The sequence below is a fragment of the Ambystoma mexicanum genome, chromosome 9 (genome assembly GCF_040938575.1).
Source record: "Ambystoma mexicanum isolate Mex_15411 chromosome 9, UKY_AmexF1_1, whole genome shotgun sequence".
Taxonomy (NCBI): Eukaryota; Metazoa; Chordata; class Amphibia; order Caudata; family Ambystomatidae; genus Ambystoma; species Ambystoma mexicanum.
The window spans coordinates 22,052,996-22,066,076 of NC_090931.1; the positions used below are offsets into that span (position 1 = coordinate 22,052,996).

At 47.6% G+C, this 13,081-nt stretch overlaps 1 protein-coding gene across 13 annotated transcripts in view; it reads left to right on the forward strand.

Moving 5' to 3' along the window:
- The first annotated feature begins 8,323 nt into the window (after nt 1–8,323).
- GRAMD1B (GRAM domain containing 1B) overlaps nt 8,324–13,081 on the forward strand; it is a 1,544,984-nt gene continuing 1,540,226 nt past the window's right edge. For 4 of the 13 annotated variants that reach the window (XR_011274513.1, XR_011274514.1, XM_069614100.1 and 1 more), the window contains exon 1: nt 8,324–9,911. Coding sequence is in view for 11 of the 13 variants with exons in the window: in XM_069614100.1 (XP_069470201.1) it covers nt 9,550–9,911 (362 nt within the window). In the remaining 2 variants the exon portion in view is untranslated. The remainder of the gene's footprint in view (nt 9,912–13,081) is intronic. The other 9 variants (XM_069614089.1, XM_069614090.1, XM_069614092.1 and 6 more) reach the window with 5 other exon arrangements.

Genomic DNA, 13,081 nt, shown 5'->3' on the forward strand with positions numbered 1-13,081 from the left:
AGTACCAGTTGCAAAGGGAAATATTGTGATGAAGATAGAAAAAGAGTACAGTGTAAAGCCTAGGACAAGGCCAAAGCAGTAGTCATGGCAACTGATGATAAGAGTGGAAATCAGGAATTCACTAGCGATATAGGTGGTGAGAGTAGTGAGAGCAGTAGTGAGAGTAATGAGAGTAGTCATGGCAACATTAGGATGAGTGTGGAAATCAGTTAATCACTAGTCATGGCAACTGAGGAGAGTGAACATGAGGTATTCACTAGGGATATAGGTGGTGAGAGTAGTCATGGCAACTGAGGATGAGAGTGGACATCAGGTATTCACTAGTGATATAGGTGGTGAGAGTAGTGAGAGTAGTAGTGAGAGTAGTGAGAGTAGTCATGGCAACATTAGGATGAGCGTGGAAATCAGGTAATCACTAGTCATGGCAACTGAGGAGAGTGAACATGAGGTATTCACTAGTGATATAGGTGGTGAGAGTAGTCATGGCAACTGAGGATGAGAGTGGACATTAGGTATTCACTAGTGATATAGGCGCGGAGTTCAAGACAAGTTCAGTCTGCAGCAGTCTAAGGTGGAGAAAGGAGCTGCAGCTACACTGCTTGGTCTTTGCTTTCCTGTGAATGGTGGTGTTGCTTTAAGAAAAGAAAGCCCAGCTACCTTTAAAAACCCCGGAAGAGCGCGGAGCGCGCGCAGAGTTCGAGATGAGTTCAGTCTGCAACAGTCTGCAGCAACCGCAGTAACTGAGGTAAGATCACCTTATGGCCGAAAATAGGCCTTTGACTCGGCTCAAATCCAAACAGAACTCGCTGTTCTCCCAGTCTAGTCATACAGTCGACATTGCAATGCACATAGACACTGATTATAACTGTGAGACTGTTACCAAAAATGCAAATGAAATCGACTCTGTCATTGTAAACGAAATAGAGCAAGAAGTGAGGATTATCACTGAATCACGTGAATCAAGGGGGCCTGAGCATTCGTGCACTGCCAATGTGAAACAGCAATGTCTACAAGAAAAAGCTAAAGACTCAGCCATCGCAATCGATACATATGTGGAGGCCACTCCCACATCAAAACCAGCATCAGAAATAAGTCACCTCAGTCCGGTGCCACGGCATCCTAATGCTAATCCTCCCGCCGACACAACCTTTGTCTCAGCCGCGACCTCGGCATCAAAATACGCTCAGAGTCCCACAGACAAACAGGTGACAGAGCGGCTTTTGTTTCAACAACATTCACTGCCGAATTTAGTGAACGCTGCTAGAAATCAAGACTGGGCACGCAAGCTCACTAGAAAAAGCGGCACGAAAGGGATATCCAGAAACATAGCAACAATGAAAATGAATGAAGCCCCGCTGACCAAGACCCTGAAAACAAATCCAACCTGTCGACAGCAGCTGCAATCCAGATTCCTAATAACATTTTAGCAGCCACCTCATTGGCACTAATCCCATTCATAAAACTATATGAGAGCTTGCACAAATCAATCCAAAACAAAAAAGTAACACTGGGCCGCCTCGATGAAAAAATAATCAAAATGGAAACCCATTTTCTTGCTCATCAATCACGACAAAACCCAGTAGAAGGTCAGACAAGTGATAAAGCAAGTAGACAATTTGAGATGATTTTGAAAGACAGTGAAGAAAAAAATAGTCGATTGGAGGAAATGGCTGGTCTCTTGAAACAGATAGCTGCGCACCCATCTCTGCTCATAGCTTCACGTGCGAAGACGGTCCAAAATGGATCACAGGTACCCACACACTGCCCTCAGGAAAGAGATAAGACGAACAAGACAAATGAAAAAAGTGAGGCCGACAAAATAATAATTGTCGACGGACTGGATAACAGCGTTAACTCTATGACCGCCTTGATGAGAAATAATAAATTGCTTTCAGCAGACGAGAGCTCCAAAAGCAGATCATAAATGACCGTGGCAGATATCACAGAAAAAAAAAACCCGAACAACAAATCATGAGAACGGTCAGCGACCCTAGTAACGAGAAGAACACAGAATTCACCTCTTGCTGCTCAGCAAAAGTAACTGGGGCAATGAACACAAATGGGAACAGTATGGTAATGCCCTCAACCTCCACAGTAAAAGAGTCTTATGGGATATTTAGTGGATCAGCAAAAAATATCTCTGCTGATGTGAGTAAAGAGAAATCACAAACATCTTCCAACAGACAAGGCAAGAAAAGTCTGGCAAAAAAGAAGAACATTCAGGCGCCATCAAATCATACCAGCAATACAAAGTAATTCATAAGAAACTTAACAACGCCTGTAAAATCTAAGACATTTGAAAGAGAAAAACCTGAAAGATCAAAGAAAAATGATACTGAAGGACAAGTTGAGAAAGAAGTGGGAAAACCAAATAAAGGACTCACAAATCCCAAAAAAAGGATGAGAATTGATTCAGACCTAAGTGTAACTTCTTCAGTTGAACAACTTGAGGAGCTATGCAATCGCTCAACCTACCCTGATGACGAAGAAGATGATTGTACTATTGTGTCGGAAAATGCTCAGTCTGACAAGAACTCACAGTGTCCTGTATTCTCACAACAGAGCCCATACGCGGAACCACAAATGATGAAAATATGTAATAAAAAGAGCGCAAAAGGTGCCCAGTCAAGGGCAGAGAGCGACAAAGCGGCCCAGCCAAATGGAATGGATCAAAAGCAAGTAACATCTAGCCTTGAGCAGAGAAACAAAATACGAATGGTCCTAAATCCAACCCACACAAAAGCTCAAAAGCAGAAATCTTCCAATCAAGCGGCAAAAGAGTATCGAGGTGAGGAGAACGTGCCCACGCGAAAGATAAGGATTGAAAACATCTTTAATGACGACCTTGATGTCAACTTGAACCGTGGAAATATAATGCGATTGCTGCACTCTGTTCCAGTGCTACGTACCATAAGATCTGATGACATTCGAATTGTAGAATACATTTCAGAAGACCGCGTCGATTGCGTTCTACTACATATCATCTCACAAGCAGTCTGCAAGATATTGATGGCTGCACAGCTCTTGTGTCTAGGGTTTGAGATTTCAGAACAGGAGCTGATTGAAAACCAGACCACAGAAGGGACAAAAGAAAACCGAAGCAAAATGACTAGGCTGGAACAACAACGAGTGTAACTTAGGAGACATCTGAAAATCGACTCACAGCAACATCAGAGGAACAGGAATTTAATGTCTGAGACAAAGAAACACTAGCTAGCGAAAACTGACTCAGATGTCACAGTGTCCGTGATTTCTTGGAACACCAGAGGATTTAGTCATCTGTACATTGACTTCCCAGTGGACCTGACCGATAACTTTGCTATTTGCCTGCAGGAAACCTGGATGCGTTCCCCGCCAGCAAAGGACGGCTATAACACACTAATAAACCCGGCTGAGAAAAATAGTAGAGGAAGACCTTTTTCAGGGCTAATAACTATGGTGAAATCAGGAACAAACAGGGAAGTAATTGAGGAAAACAACCCTAACAGTTATGTGCAAGGGACTCTACTTAAACACTCCAACGGACATGAAAACAAAGCACAAACAATGCTGTTGTTAAACGTCTACTGGAACCCAGCAGAGATCTCAGCTAGAACATTTGTTTCTGCGGTGACGAAGATAATAGACAAAAACCTGAGAAGTCACCCAAACTTATCAATCATAGTGTGCGGAGATTTAAATACCTCATGGTTCGACAAGAATAAGGAGCGGATAATGGCTAAAGTCACCGATGAAGCCTTGGAAGCTCTAGAAGAACACTGTGGAACGAAGAAATGGAAGCACGCGAAAGCCTGATGGTAAATGGAAGCGTGAACGGCGACAAACGGCACAACTTGGGACAAAATAAGATCCTTGACTGCATCTGGACGTCGAGAAATGTGTTCGTAAACATCAACAAACTGTGTGTTGTACCAACTGCAAACAGCGATCACTACGTACTTGTTATGACATGGCCATTAAAATGCAGGTCGAAACCGAAAGCCAAGTGCTAGAGGTGAACCCTGGTCGAAATAGACTTCGAATAAAAAAAAAACAAATTCATGAACTGACCATCGCGTTACAAGTGGCAAATAAAGAAGTGTTTAACAGTGGGGTTTGCCAATAACCAAAATATCAAGACAACTCACAAACACAATTGGAGTACGATTTTAAGGAAAGAAAAGAAAAAGCTAAAGAAAGATCTAGCTGAATTAAAATCATGTTCCGGTATAAACACTGGCATCCGGATAAAACGAAGGAAAGAAAAATACTGTAACTGGCTCAAAACGTTCGCTCATCAGAGAGACCAAGAGCGTGGGGAAGAGATGTTAGGTTTAATCAAAACAAACAACACAAGAGAAATATGGAACATCTTGAATAGAGGATCCACTAACCAAGCAGCCGCTCTGACAAATGGTGTAGCTGAAAACGATGGGCTGGTACACTTTCATAAAGTGTTTTCAGGGCCTGAGAAGACATCAAAAATGAAACGTGGGAAAACTGAAATTGAATGCGACATAAAGGAGATCAGAGATGACATATGTACCGGAATCATGAAGCTGAAGAATTCAAGAGCAGCTGGACCAGATAGCATCACTAATGTGATGCTAAAAAAAACACAAACATGCGTGGTCCATATTCATCGAACACTTGTTCTTGGCAATAGCGGAAAGACGAAAAGTGCCGATATCTTGGACTACGGCAATAATTGTACCAGTCTACAAGAAGGGTAGTCGGGACGACCCTACCAACTATCGCCCGATTGCCCTCCTAGATACAATTGGCAAGGTATTTGAGATGTTTCTTTAAAAAAAAACTCTCAGCTTGGGCCTTGACGACTGACAAACTGGATATAAGGCAAACTGGATATAAGGCAAACAGGATTTACCAAGGGAGTAGCAACAGAGATCAACCTAGCCTTGGTGAACCTACTAAAGCTGGAAGGCCTAAAGAAGAAGGACAACCTATTTGTAGCCTTTATCAAGCTTTTGACACAATAAATCGAGATAAACTTTGCCAGAAAATGCAAAAATGGAATTGTCCAGAGGCCTTGTTGCAACCCATAAAAGCCTTGCATGAAAAAACCTCTATTAGAATCAGACTAAACGATATAGGCGCCCTGTCAAAAGCGATCGACACCTGCAAAGGGGTAAAACAAGGATGTCCTTTGGCCGCAACCTTGTTCAAGTTATACATTGCTGACATCCATTGTGACTTAGCAACTGTGAAATGTTTTCCACCAAAAGTCAATGGACAACACATAAGCTACGCTATCTATGCGGATGATCTGGTATTGTTCGATGGGAACCAGATAGGATTACAGCGTCTACTTGCGTATGTAGAAAGCTACATGGCTGGAAACGATTTATCAATAAACATTAAAAAAAACAAAAATTATGAAGTTCAGGCTTAGAACTGGCCCCAAAAACAAAAACTTCAGGTGGCAAATATATAATGATCAGATTGAGGTAGTATCTGAAATCCGCTATTTGGGAATAATAGTGAACACCTCAATAAGGGAATGGAGTTGGGTACAAGACATATCCCGCCAAACTCGAACTCTTTCTCTACAAGGAGCCAGAATACAGACACTGGGCCTCATCACGAGTCTGGCAGTAACCCTTAAATGCAGCAGTAGCGTTATTACCACCGCATTTAAGGGTCTGCCAGATCATGGCCTTGGCGGATTTCCCCCCAGCTCTAAGCTGGGGGGAAATCCGCTGCAAATTTGCCAATGTTTGGCAGGAAATCCGCCGGCAGTAATAGCGCAAATTTCCCCCATTGGGCCCAATGGAGAATGAGGAATTCCCGAATGGGCCCAATGGGGAATGAGCACTAGCCGTTCCACCAAACCCGTGATCCGTCGCTAATAGCACTGGGGGGGTTGGCGGTAGGGCTAATAGCACCGGCGGTAATAGCACTGGCGTTACTGCCCAACTCGTGATGAGGCCCACTATATGGAAAATGTTCTTTAACACCGATAAGAACGTTCTATGGGCAGAAAGTAATACCTGCAATTACATTTGGGGTAGAAGCAGGTTGGAACATCGACCAAAAGATATGGTCACAATTGGAAGGTCTTTTCTGGCGGCGTGTACTGAGATTGCCTAAATATCTATCAATGACAATATTACGGCATGAGTTAGCCCTGGAGAGCTTACATGGAACAGTGATATGGAAGTCCATGTCCTTATTAAGAAAGATGGTCATCTCCAACCCTGAACCTGCGTATCTAATACTGGCACCTAGAGGAGAGCATTCGCACAAAGGTTTACTACTAGAATGGTCAGAAAAGGTGAAAGCAATTATGGAAATTTCTAACATTTCGATGGAAATGTTGCTAGATCACCCTCAAATCGCAAGAAAGAAACTAAAAGAGTGGCTTTAGATTGTAAATCTCGAAAACTACAGCAATCTGCCCACTGCCCTCGACTTGGGGACAACGGTGAACAAAGTCGACAATGTGCCAAAGTACCTCCTACAATTCCCCTCAAGGTATCATAGAGACAGTTTCCTTCGTCTGCGAACTAATGTGTATAAAACAAAACAGATGATGGCGAAGCGACACTTGGGTAATGTAATTGGAGATAGTTGTCGACACTGAGACAACAAAACATCTAGTAACTGAATGTGCAGCACTCACAGACTCAAGAATGGTGCATCTACTGACACATCGGCTGAGTTATGGACCCGTATTTTAGGCGGAAGCTCGGTCCACCTAACTTGCTCGGTCATAAACTTCCTAGATAAAGTCACAAATTGAAGTAACAAAGACACTACAAATATAGTAGAAGATGTCGTCTTAGACGTAATGAAATAAACATGTGTAATACAAGTTTAAAATAAACTAGATGTTACAATAAAAAAAAGATATAGGTTGTGAGAGTAGTCATGGCAACTGAGAAGAGTGAACATGAGGTATTCACTAGTGATATAGGTGGTGAGAGTCGTCATGGCAACTGGGGATGAGAGTGGAAATCAGGTATTCACTAGGGATATAGGTGGTGAGAGTAGTCATGACAACTGAGAGTGGAAATCAGGTATTCACTAGTGATGTAGGTTGTGAGAGTAGTCATGGCAACTGAGAGTGGAAATCAGGTATTCAATAGGGATATAGGTGGTGAGAGTCGCCATGGCAACCGAGGATGAGCGTGGACATCAGGTATTCACTATTGATGTAGGCGGTGAGGATTGCTTTTGGGTATATTCTGGAGGCTTGGCATCACGCCATGAAGGGATTGTAGCTTATGTTTACTGTCAGAAGACCCCACAGTTGGGACCCCGAAGAGGGGGGTGGGGGCGTGGGAGTCTGGAAGCAGATGACTTTGCTCTTCCATAAGTGACCCCAATGGTCGATGAAAGAGGTCACTTGGAGTAAGGAGAAGCCAGTTTAGGCGTGAACGGTGGGAAGGAGAAAAGTATGTGGGTGTCACCTGCAAAAGGGTGGTCGGAAAGGCACAAGCAGAGGTCAGTTTCCAGAGGGTGGTGGGAAGGGTTACGAGAAGGAGGCCTTGGCAAAGCTGTCACCCGACCCAAGGGAGGCCACCGCTGGTTAAAAGGGATGACCTGGTAAGTGCACCAGTACACACGTGCCACAATGTCACTGATGCGGGGGGCACAGGGAGGGAGGCAGCCCCGCCCTCTGCATGCTCATGAGCAGAAGTGTTTCCATACAGCTGTTCTCTGCCTGCCTTTCTGTGTTTCCTCCGGCCCCTTTACCTTTGCTGCCTCGTGTGTGTGCCTCTGCTGGCCCCCCTTGTGCCCCCTCCTTTTTGATGCACTTCTCTCCTTCTTTATTTCTCCCCTCCTCTCCCCCTCGCCCCCTGCTCTCATCTCTCGCTCCCCACCTGTCTGCAGTTCGCCCCAGGACACAGTTTAATTATTCGGGAAGCCGGTGTCAGACAGGAAGGTTTGTGCGACTATTAACACCCCGCCTCCATCATCGCACCAAGCCCTCGGTGCACAGCCAGTGAGGGGCTGTGACCCCCACCTCACTCTTGCTCCCTCAGGCTTCCCACGCCTTCGGCTGTACTCATGGACTTACCTCGCCCTTCAGCCCAGCCCCCTCGGGCCGAGAGTCAGGCCCGGCGTAATTTAAAGTTAACTGGTGACTCGTCAACCTGTAATGGGGGGGGGGGTGCTCCTCCTTCCCCTGCGAGCAGGTGCAATGGGAGGAGCTCCTCTGCTCTAGCAGCCGGTGCTTGTACTGGGGGGGCTGCTGCTCTGCCTCGGGCGCCGACCCCCGCTCCAGCCCCAGCTCATTACTCGGGTTGCTATCGGCACGGCTGCGCCCCCCCGACCCCCTGTTTATTTGCATCCTGCGCTCCTCCTCTTCCAGTCTTCACGGCAGGGCTCCCTACCCTAGCTCCTGACCCCAATTCCCCACTCCTTGCCTCTCCACGCCTCTTCTCGTGTCTCTCTCTCCCCGCGTCCACATTCCCACCCTCCCTTCTCTCCTCGTCCTTTCCTCCTCCCTGGCAATGTTTTGTAACCTGTCGTCATTCTCTCTCTTCTTTGGATACTTTCTCCCTAGCTCTTATTTTCGCTTTCCCTCTCCTCCTTTATTCTAAACTCTCTCTCTCTTCTTTCTTTATGCGCTATTTTCCTCTTTCTCCCCTCTCTGCTCTCTACGTGTCTGTCGCTCTCATTCTCTGCCTCTCTCCCTTCTTTGCTCTCCCTCTCTTTCTCAGCCTCTATCACTGTGCTTTCGCTCTCTCACGCACAACCTTTCTTGCACTCTTTCAGTCTCTTTTTCCTCTGCCTCTCCAACTCTTGACTCTCTGTGCTCCTCTGTTTCCCCTCTCTGTGCTCCTCCGTTTCCCCCTCCCTCTGTGTTCCTCCGTTTCCCCCTCTCTCTGTGCTCCTCTGTTTCCCCCTCTCTCTGTGCTCCTCTGTTTCCCCTCTCTCTGTGCTCCTGTTTCCCCCTCTCTCTGTGCTCCTCTGTTTCCCCCTCTCTCTGTGCTCCCGTTTCCCCCTCTCTCTGTGCTCCTCTGTTTCCCCCCTCTCTCTGTGCTCCTCCGTTTCCCCCTCTCTCTGTGCTCCTCTGTTTCCCCCTCTCTCTGTGCTCCTGTTTCCCCCTCTCTCTGTGCTCCTCTGTTTCCCCTCTCTCTGTGCTCCTCTGTTTACCCCCCTCTCTGTGTCTCTCTCGCTTTCTCGCTCTGTTTCGCTCTGTCTCATTAGTGCCAGCTTCTTCCCCTCACAGTCCTAATTTCTCCCCGTGTAGGTGTCAAAGGCCCGCTCTTTTTCAAGACTTCCGCACCAGTGGGAGTTTCCTGGTTTCCCTCTTGACTCTAGAAAGATGGCGGCTCTGGGACCTGTTGGAGCAATCCTGAAAGCATGACTGCAAAGTGCAAAGAAACCCTATCCGGCCGAAGAAGTCACGTTTGACTAACTCTTTAAAAATAGATGAGCTTCATGTGGTAACAGTTTGCTCGTCGACAGAGCGGAACCTTGTTTCATCGTCGAGTCGAGTCCCTTCCGGACGCAGACGATTTCTGCAAAGGCACGGTCTCTAGCTTCTCGGCCCCTCTGTCTCTGTGGTGTTGTCCTCGGAGGGGCACCACAGTCAACATGCCCACCTCAAACATGCCACCCACCCTCCAGCTCCCAGCTCTGCAAGTATCCGAGCCAACCGAATGCGGGCGCCCGTGGTCAAGTGCCTCCACGCCGTCACTGCGCCGCAGGCGCTTCAAGATGAGGCGCATGCGGAATGTGGGGAGTGAGAAGGAGTGTGGGGCAGCGCTGTCGCGGGACCCCTCTGTCACCACCAACATGGAGTTCCTACAGTTGCCTTCCATTGAGATCACACCGTCGAGCGATGAGGACACGGCATGGTCCAACTGCTCCTCCCCGAGCGCCTCGCCCCGTCGCAAGCGCTTCCTACTGCGCAAGTGGATACGAGTGCGGGAGAAGAAGGAACCGAGCGAAAGCAGGTACAACCCTCAAGTGTATGTGTGAATCTTCCTAGGTTGGGGTGTCCGCCTGGTGTAGATGAGGTACACAGTGTTAAATGTTAAATGTTAAAGGTATTTGTACCGCGCACCGTCAACAACAGAGTTGGTCCCCAGGCGCTCTGGTGGATCTGCAAAGGAGAAGGCGCGGTGTGTTAGTAGGGTGAAGAGGGAGTAGAATATTGAGAGGAGTGGGGTTCTGTTGGCAGCTTCATCTCGGTATACACCGTGCGCTGAGCTTTGGTGCGAGTATCGGAGCAATGTCAGACCTCGTGTGCTGTTGGTGTGGCTTATGTGTTGTTGCAGTGTGGTGAAGTGCGTGCAGCTTGCAGTGCGAGAGGTGGTTATGTGAGTTTTTTGTGTGATTTAGGAATGCAGAAAGTTTGAGCTTTTGTTAGTGGGTTATATGTTTTCCAGTCAACCTTCCCTGTATGGCTGAATGCCTAGACTTCAGGAATCCTGCATGGTGTGACAACAGCTAGATTTGAGAGTCCCGCATAGTGAAGCGAGAGGGCCACGCCTAACAGAGCAATTGACTATAGTACCATACGGAGCTGAATTTGAGAAACAATTGAATGATTCAGCATAATCCTAAAAACACAGTAATATTTGAGAGTCATGCATGTAGGGAGAGAGGCCTCCGCCTGACAGATAAATTGAGGTTTTTAGCGTGGCACGCTCCCAGTTGTATTCTACTGAGCTATGCATGGTGTAGTATTCTAATTAACTATGTGTAGTGAGGTTGGAGTGTCTGTCGGGGCAGGAGTTGTGGTGTCCTCTTTGCTTACTATCTTATGTGGATTTGTCTGCTGGAACTTGGGGTGTGGTACAGGCCGGGATGCTATGGGTGAGTGGTCTATATATGTCTTCAGTCCTAAGAGGGCACCTCTTGTGGCTATCTCTCATTGGGCCTCATCACGACCCAGGCGGTAAGTTACCGCCTGGGCCGTGACTTTACCACCATGGCGTAAACTACGTTTACGCCATGGTGGTTGGCGGACTTACCGCCCCATTCCGACCTTGGCGGGGCGGTAAGTCCCCAATCCCCATTTACCCTTCCCCATTCCCATTTTTGCCCCATAGGGCATAATGGGAGTGGGGAAGGCGTTAATTACGCCACCGTAAATTACGGTGGCGTAATTAACTCCATGGTCCCTTAGCGCCATGGATTTTAACACCTGCTAAAAGCAGGTGTTAAATTCGCCATGGCGCTAAGGGACCTCGTACTCAGGCGGTAAGGGTCGGCGCTGTTTACGGCGCCGTAAACCCCTTACCGCCTGGGTCGTAATGAGGCCCATTATGTCTTATTGTGTGTCGTGAAGTGTGTTCCTTGGGTTCTGGTCATGTACGGTGGTTTGCTGGGAACCGTGATTGGTATCTTTATTCATCGTTGCACAGTGGGTGCAGTGGAGAGAATGCATGGTTTCAGTGTACTTTTGTGCGTGGTGGTTACATGTAAGCAGTTACCGAACGAGTCATTTAATGGAAGAGCAAGTAATGTGAAGTCAACATCCAGCTATCTTGGTTTCAAAGAAAAGGCCAATTTCATGATGATCAAATACTCACTGATGTACCCTCCCCTCTGGAGTGGATCCTGCAAGCATCAATGCCAGGTTCTCCCTAAGGAGGGCCCTGCCATGGAGTTCCCCAAAAGGGGGGCCTGCTAGAGTGAGTTGGGAGCCCTTCTCTGGAAACAGTGCCATCCTGTTCACTGAGGGCAGAGGTTGGGAAGTTGATCCAGACCGGCAGTCACCCGGGGAATCCGAGCCAAACCAGGGTTACGGGATAACCACAGACTTTGTAAATAACTTGCATGTACATTAACTGTAACCACATGTTATTTGTGTGGCTTACCTGAAAACATGGAGTGGATTTTGCTGCTGAGGACTAGACTATCCACCCCACCCTGAATGACTGGTTGTCTCTCCTTTGCACCGCTGCTGTGTCTTGCTGCCACAACACCACAGTGTAGTAAGATGCAGCTTCCTGCATCACATCAAGGCACCACTTCCATCCCTGGATCCCTATTTCCTCCTTTGAATGCCTGGTCTGCAGGCTCTCCATCTCTCCTGCCTCTCTCTCACTGTGGCCACTATCTACAGGCTGCCTGGTCAGGTGGCCCTCTACCTCTCTGAGTCGGCTGACTTATCCTCCTCAGAGACATGAACAACCACCTGGATGCTACCAGCCCTAGTTCAGGACTCTTTTTCAACCTCTGCAATTCTGTCTTGTAATTCTTCGCTCTGACCCGACTCACTCTGCAGGTCAGACCCCTGATGTTCTCATCTCCTCAGAACTATCCTTCTGTAACCCTCTCACCACTCCTCTCTCTTGGAGTTATCACTTTCTCCTTTCTTCCCACCTATATCGCTCTTCCCTGCAGGTCAAGCCGACTCCAGCACTGCCACCTACCTTCAAGGTCATCCGACCCATGTAGCGTGTGTCAGTTGAGGCTATTGCTACTACTTTCTCTCCCCCTCCTGCACCTTTGGCTGACACACATCCTGACAGAGCCCTATCTAACCTTCGTCTTTCTATCTCTAACACTCTGCATGTCCTTGCCCTTATCATGAGAATCTGCTTGAAGCCCAAATCCAAGTGCAACTCTTGGTACGATTCTGAACTCGCCACCCTTAAATGCAAGTGTAGGGTGGCACAGAGGAAGTGGAGGGCCTCAGGCGCACCCCCTAAAAAACGGGCCTGCTGCCTGCTCCAAAGCCAGTACAGACTCTCTGTCCTCTCTAAGAAGAAATCCTTCATCCACGCCCGCATCTCTGCGGCATCCAACAACTCGGACCAACTTTTCTAAATCTGCTAGCAGCTGGCCAATCCTGCTGCAGTTTCTACCTATCCTGTTCCCTCCCAGGCCCTCTGCATTGCCTTGGCCTCTCATTTCACTACTAAAACTCAGCACATCCTGTCCACCCTCTCTTCCTCTACCTCCTCTTCCTCCTCCTCTACCACTCCTGGCCTGTCTGAGGCCGTCTCCTCTCCTCCTTTCTCCTCCTTTCCCCTGTTCACCCCATACAATGTTTCTAGACAAGTCCAATCTATGGAAGTCTCATCGAAGCAGGTGCTCCCCTGCTCATTCAGAATTATCAAGGCCCACATCGACACCCTTGCTCCAGCCTTGGCCGAATTCTGCAATCACT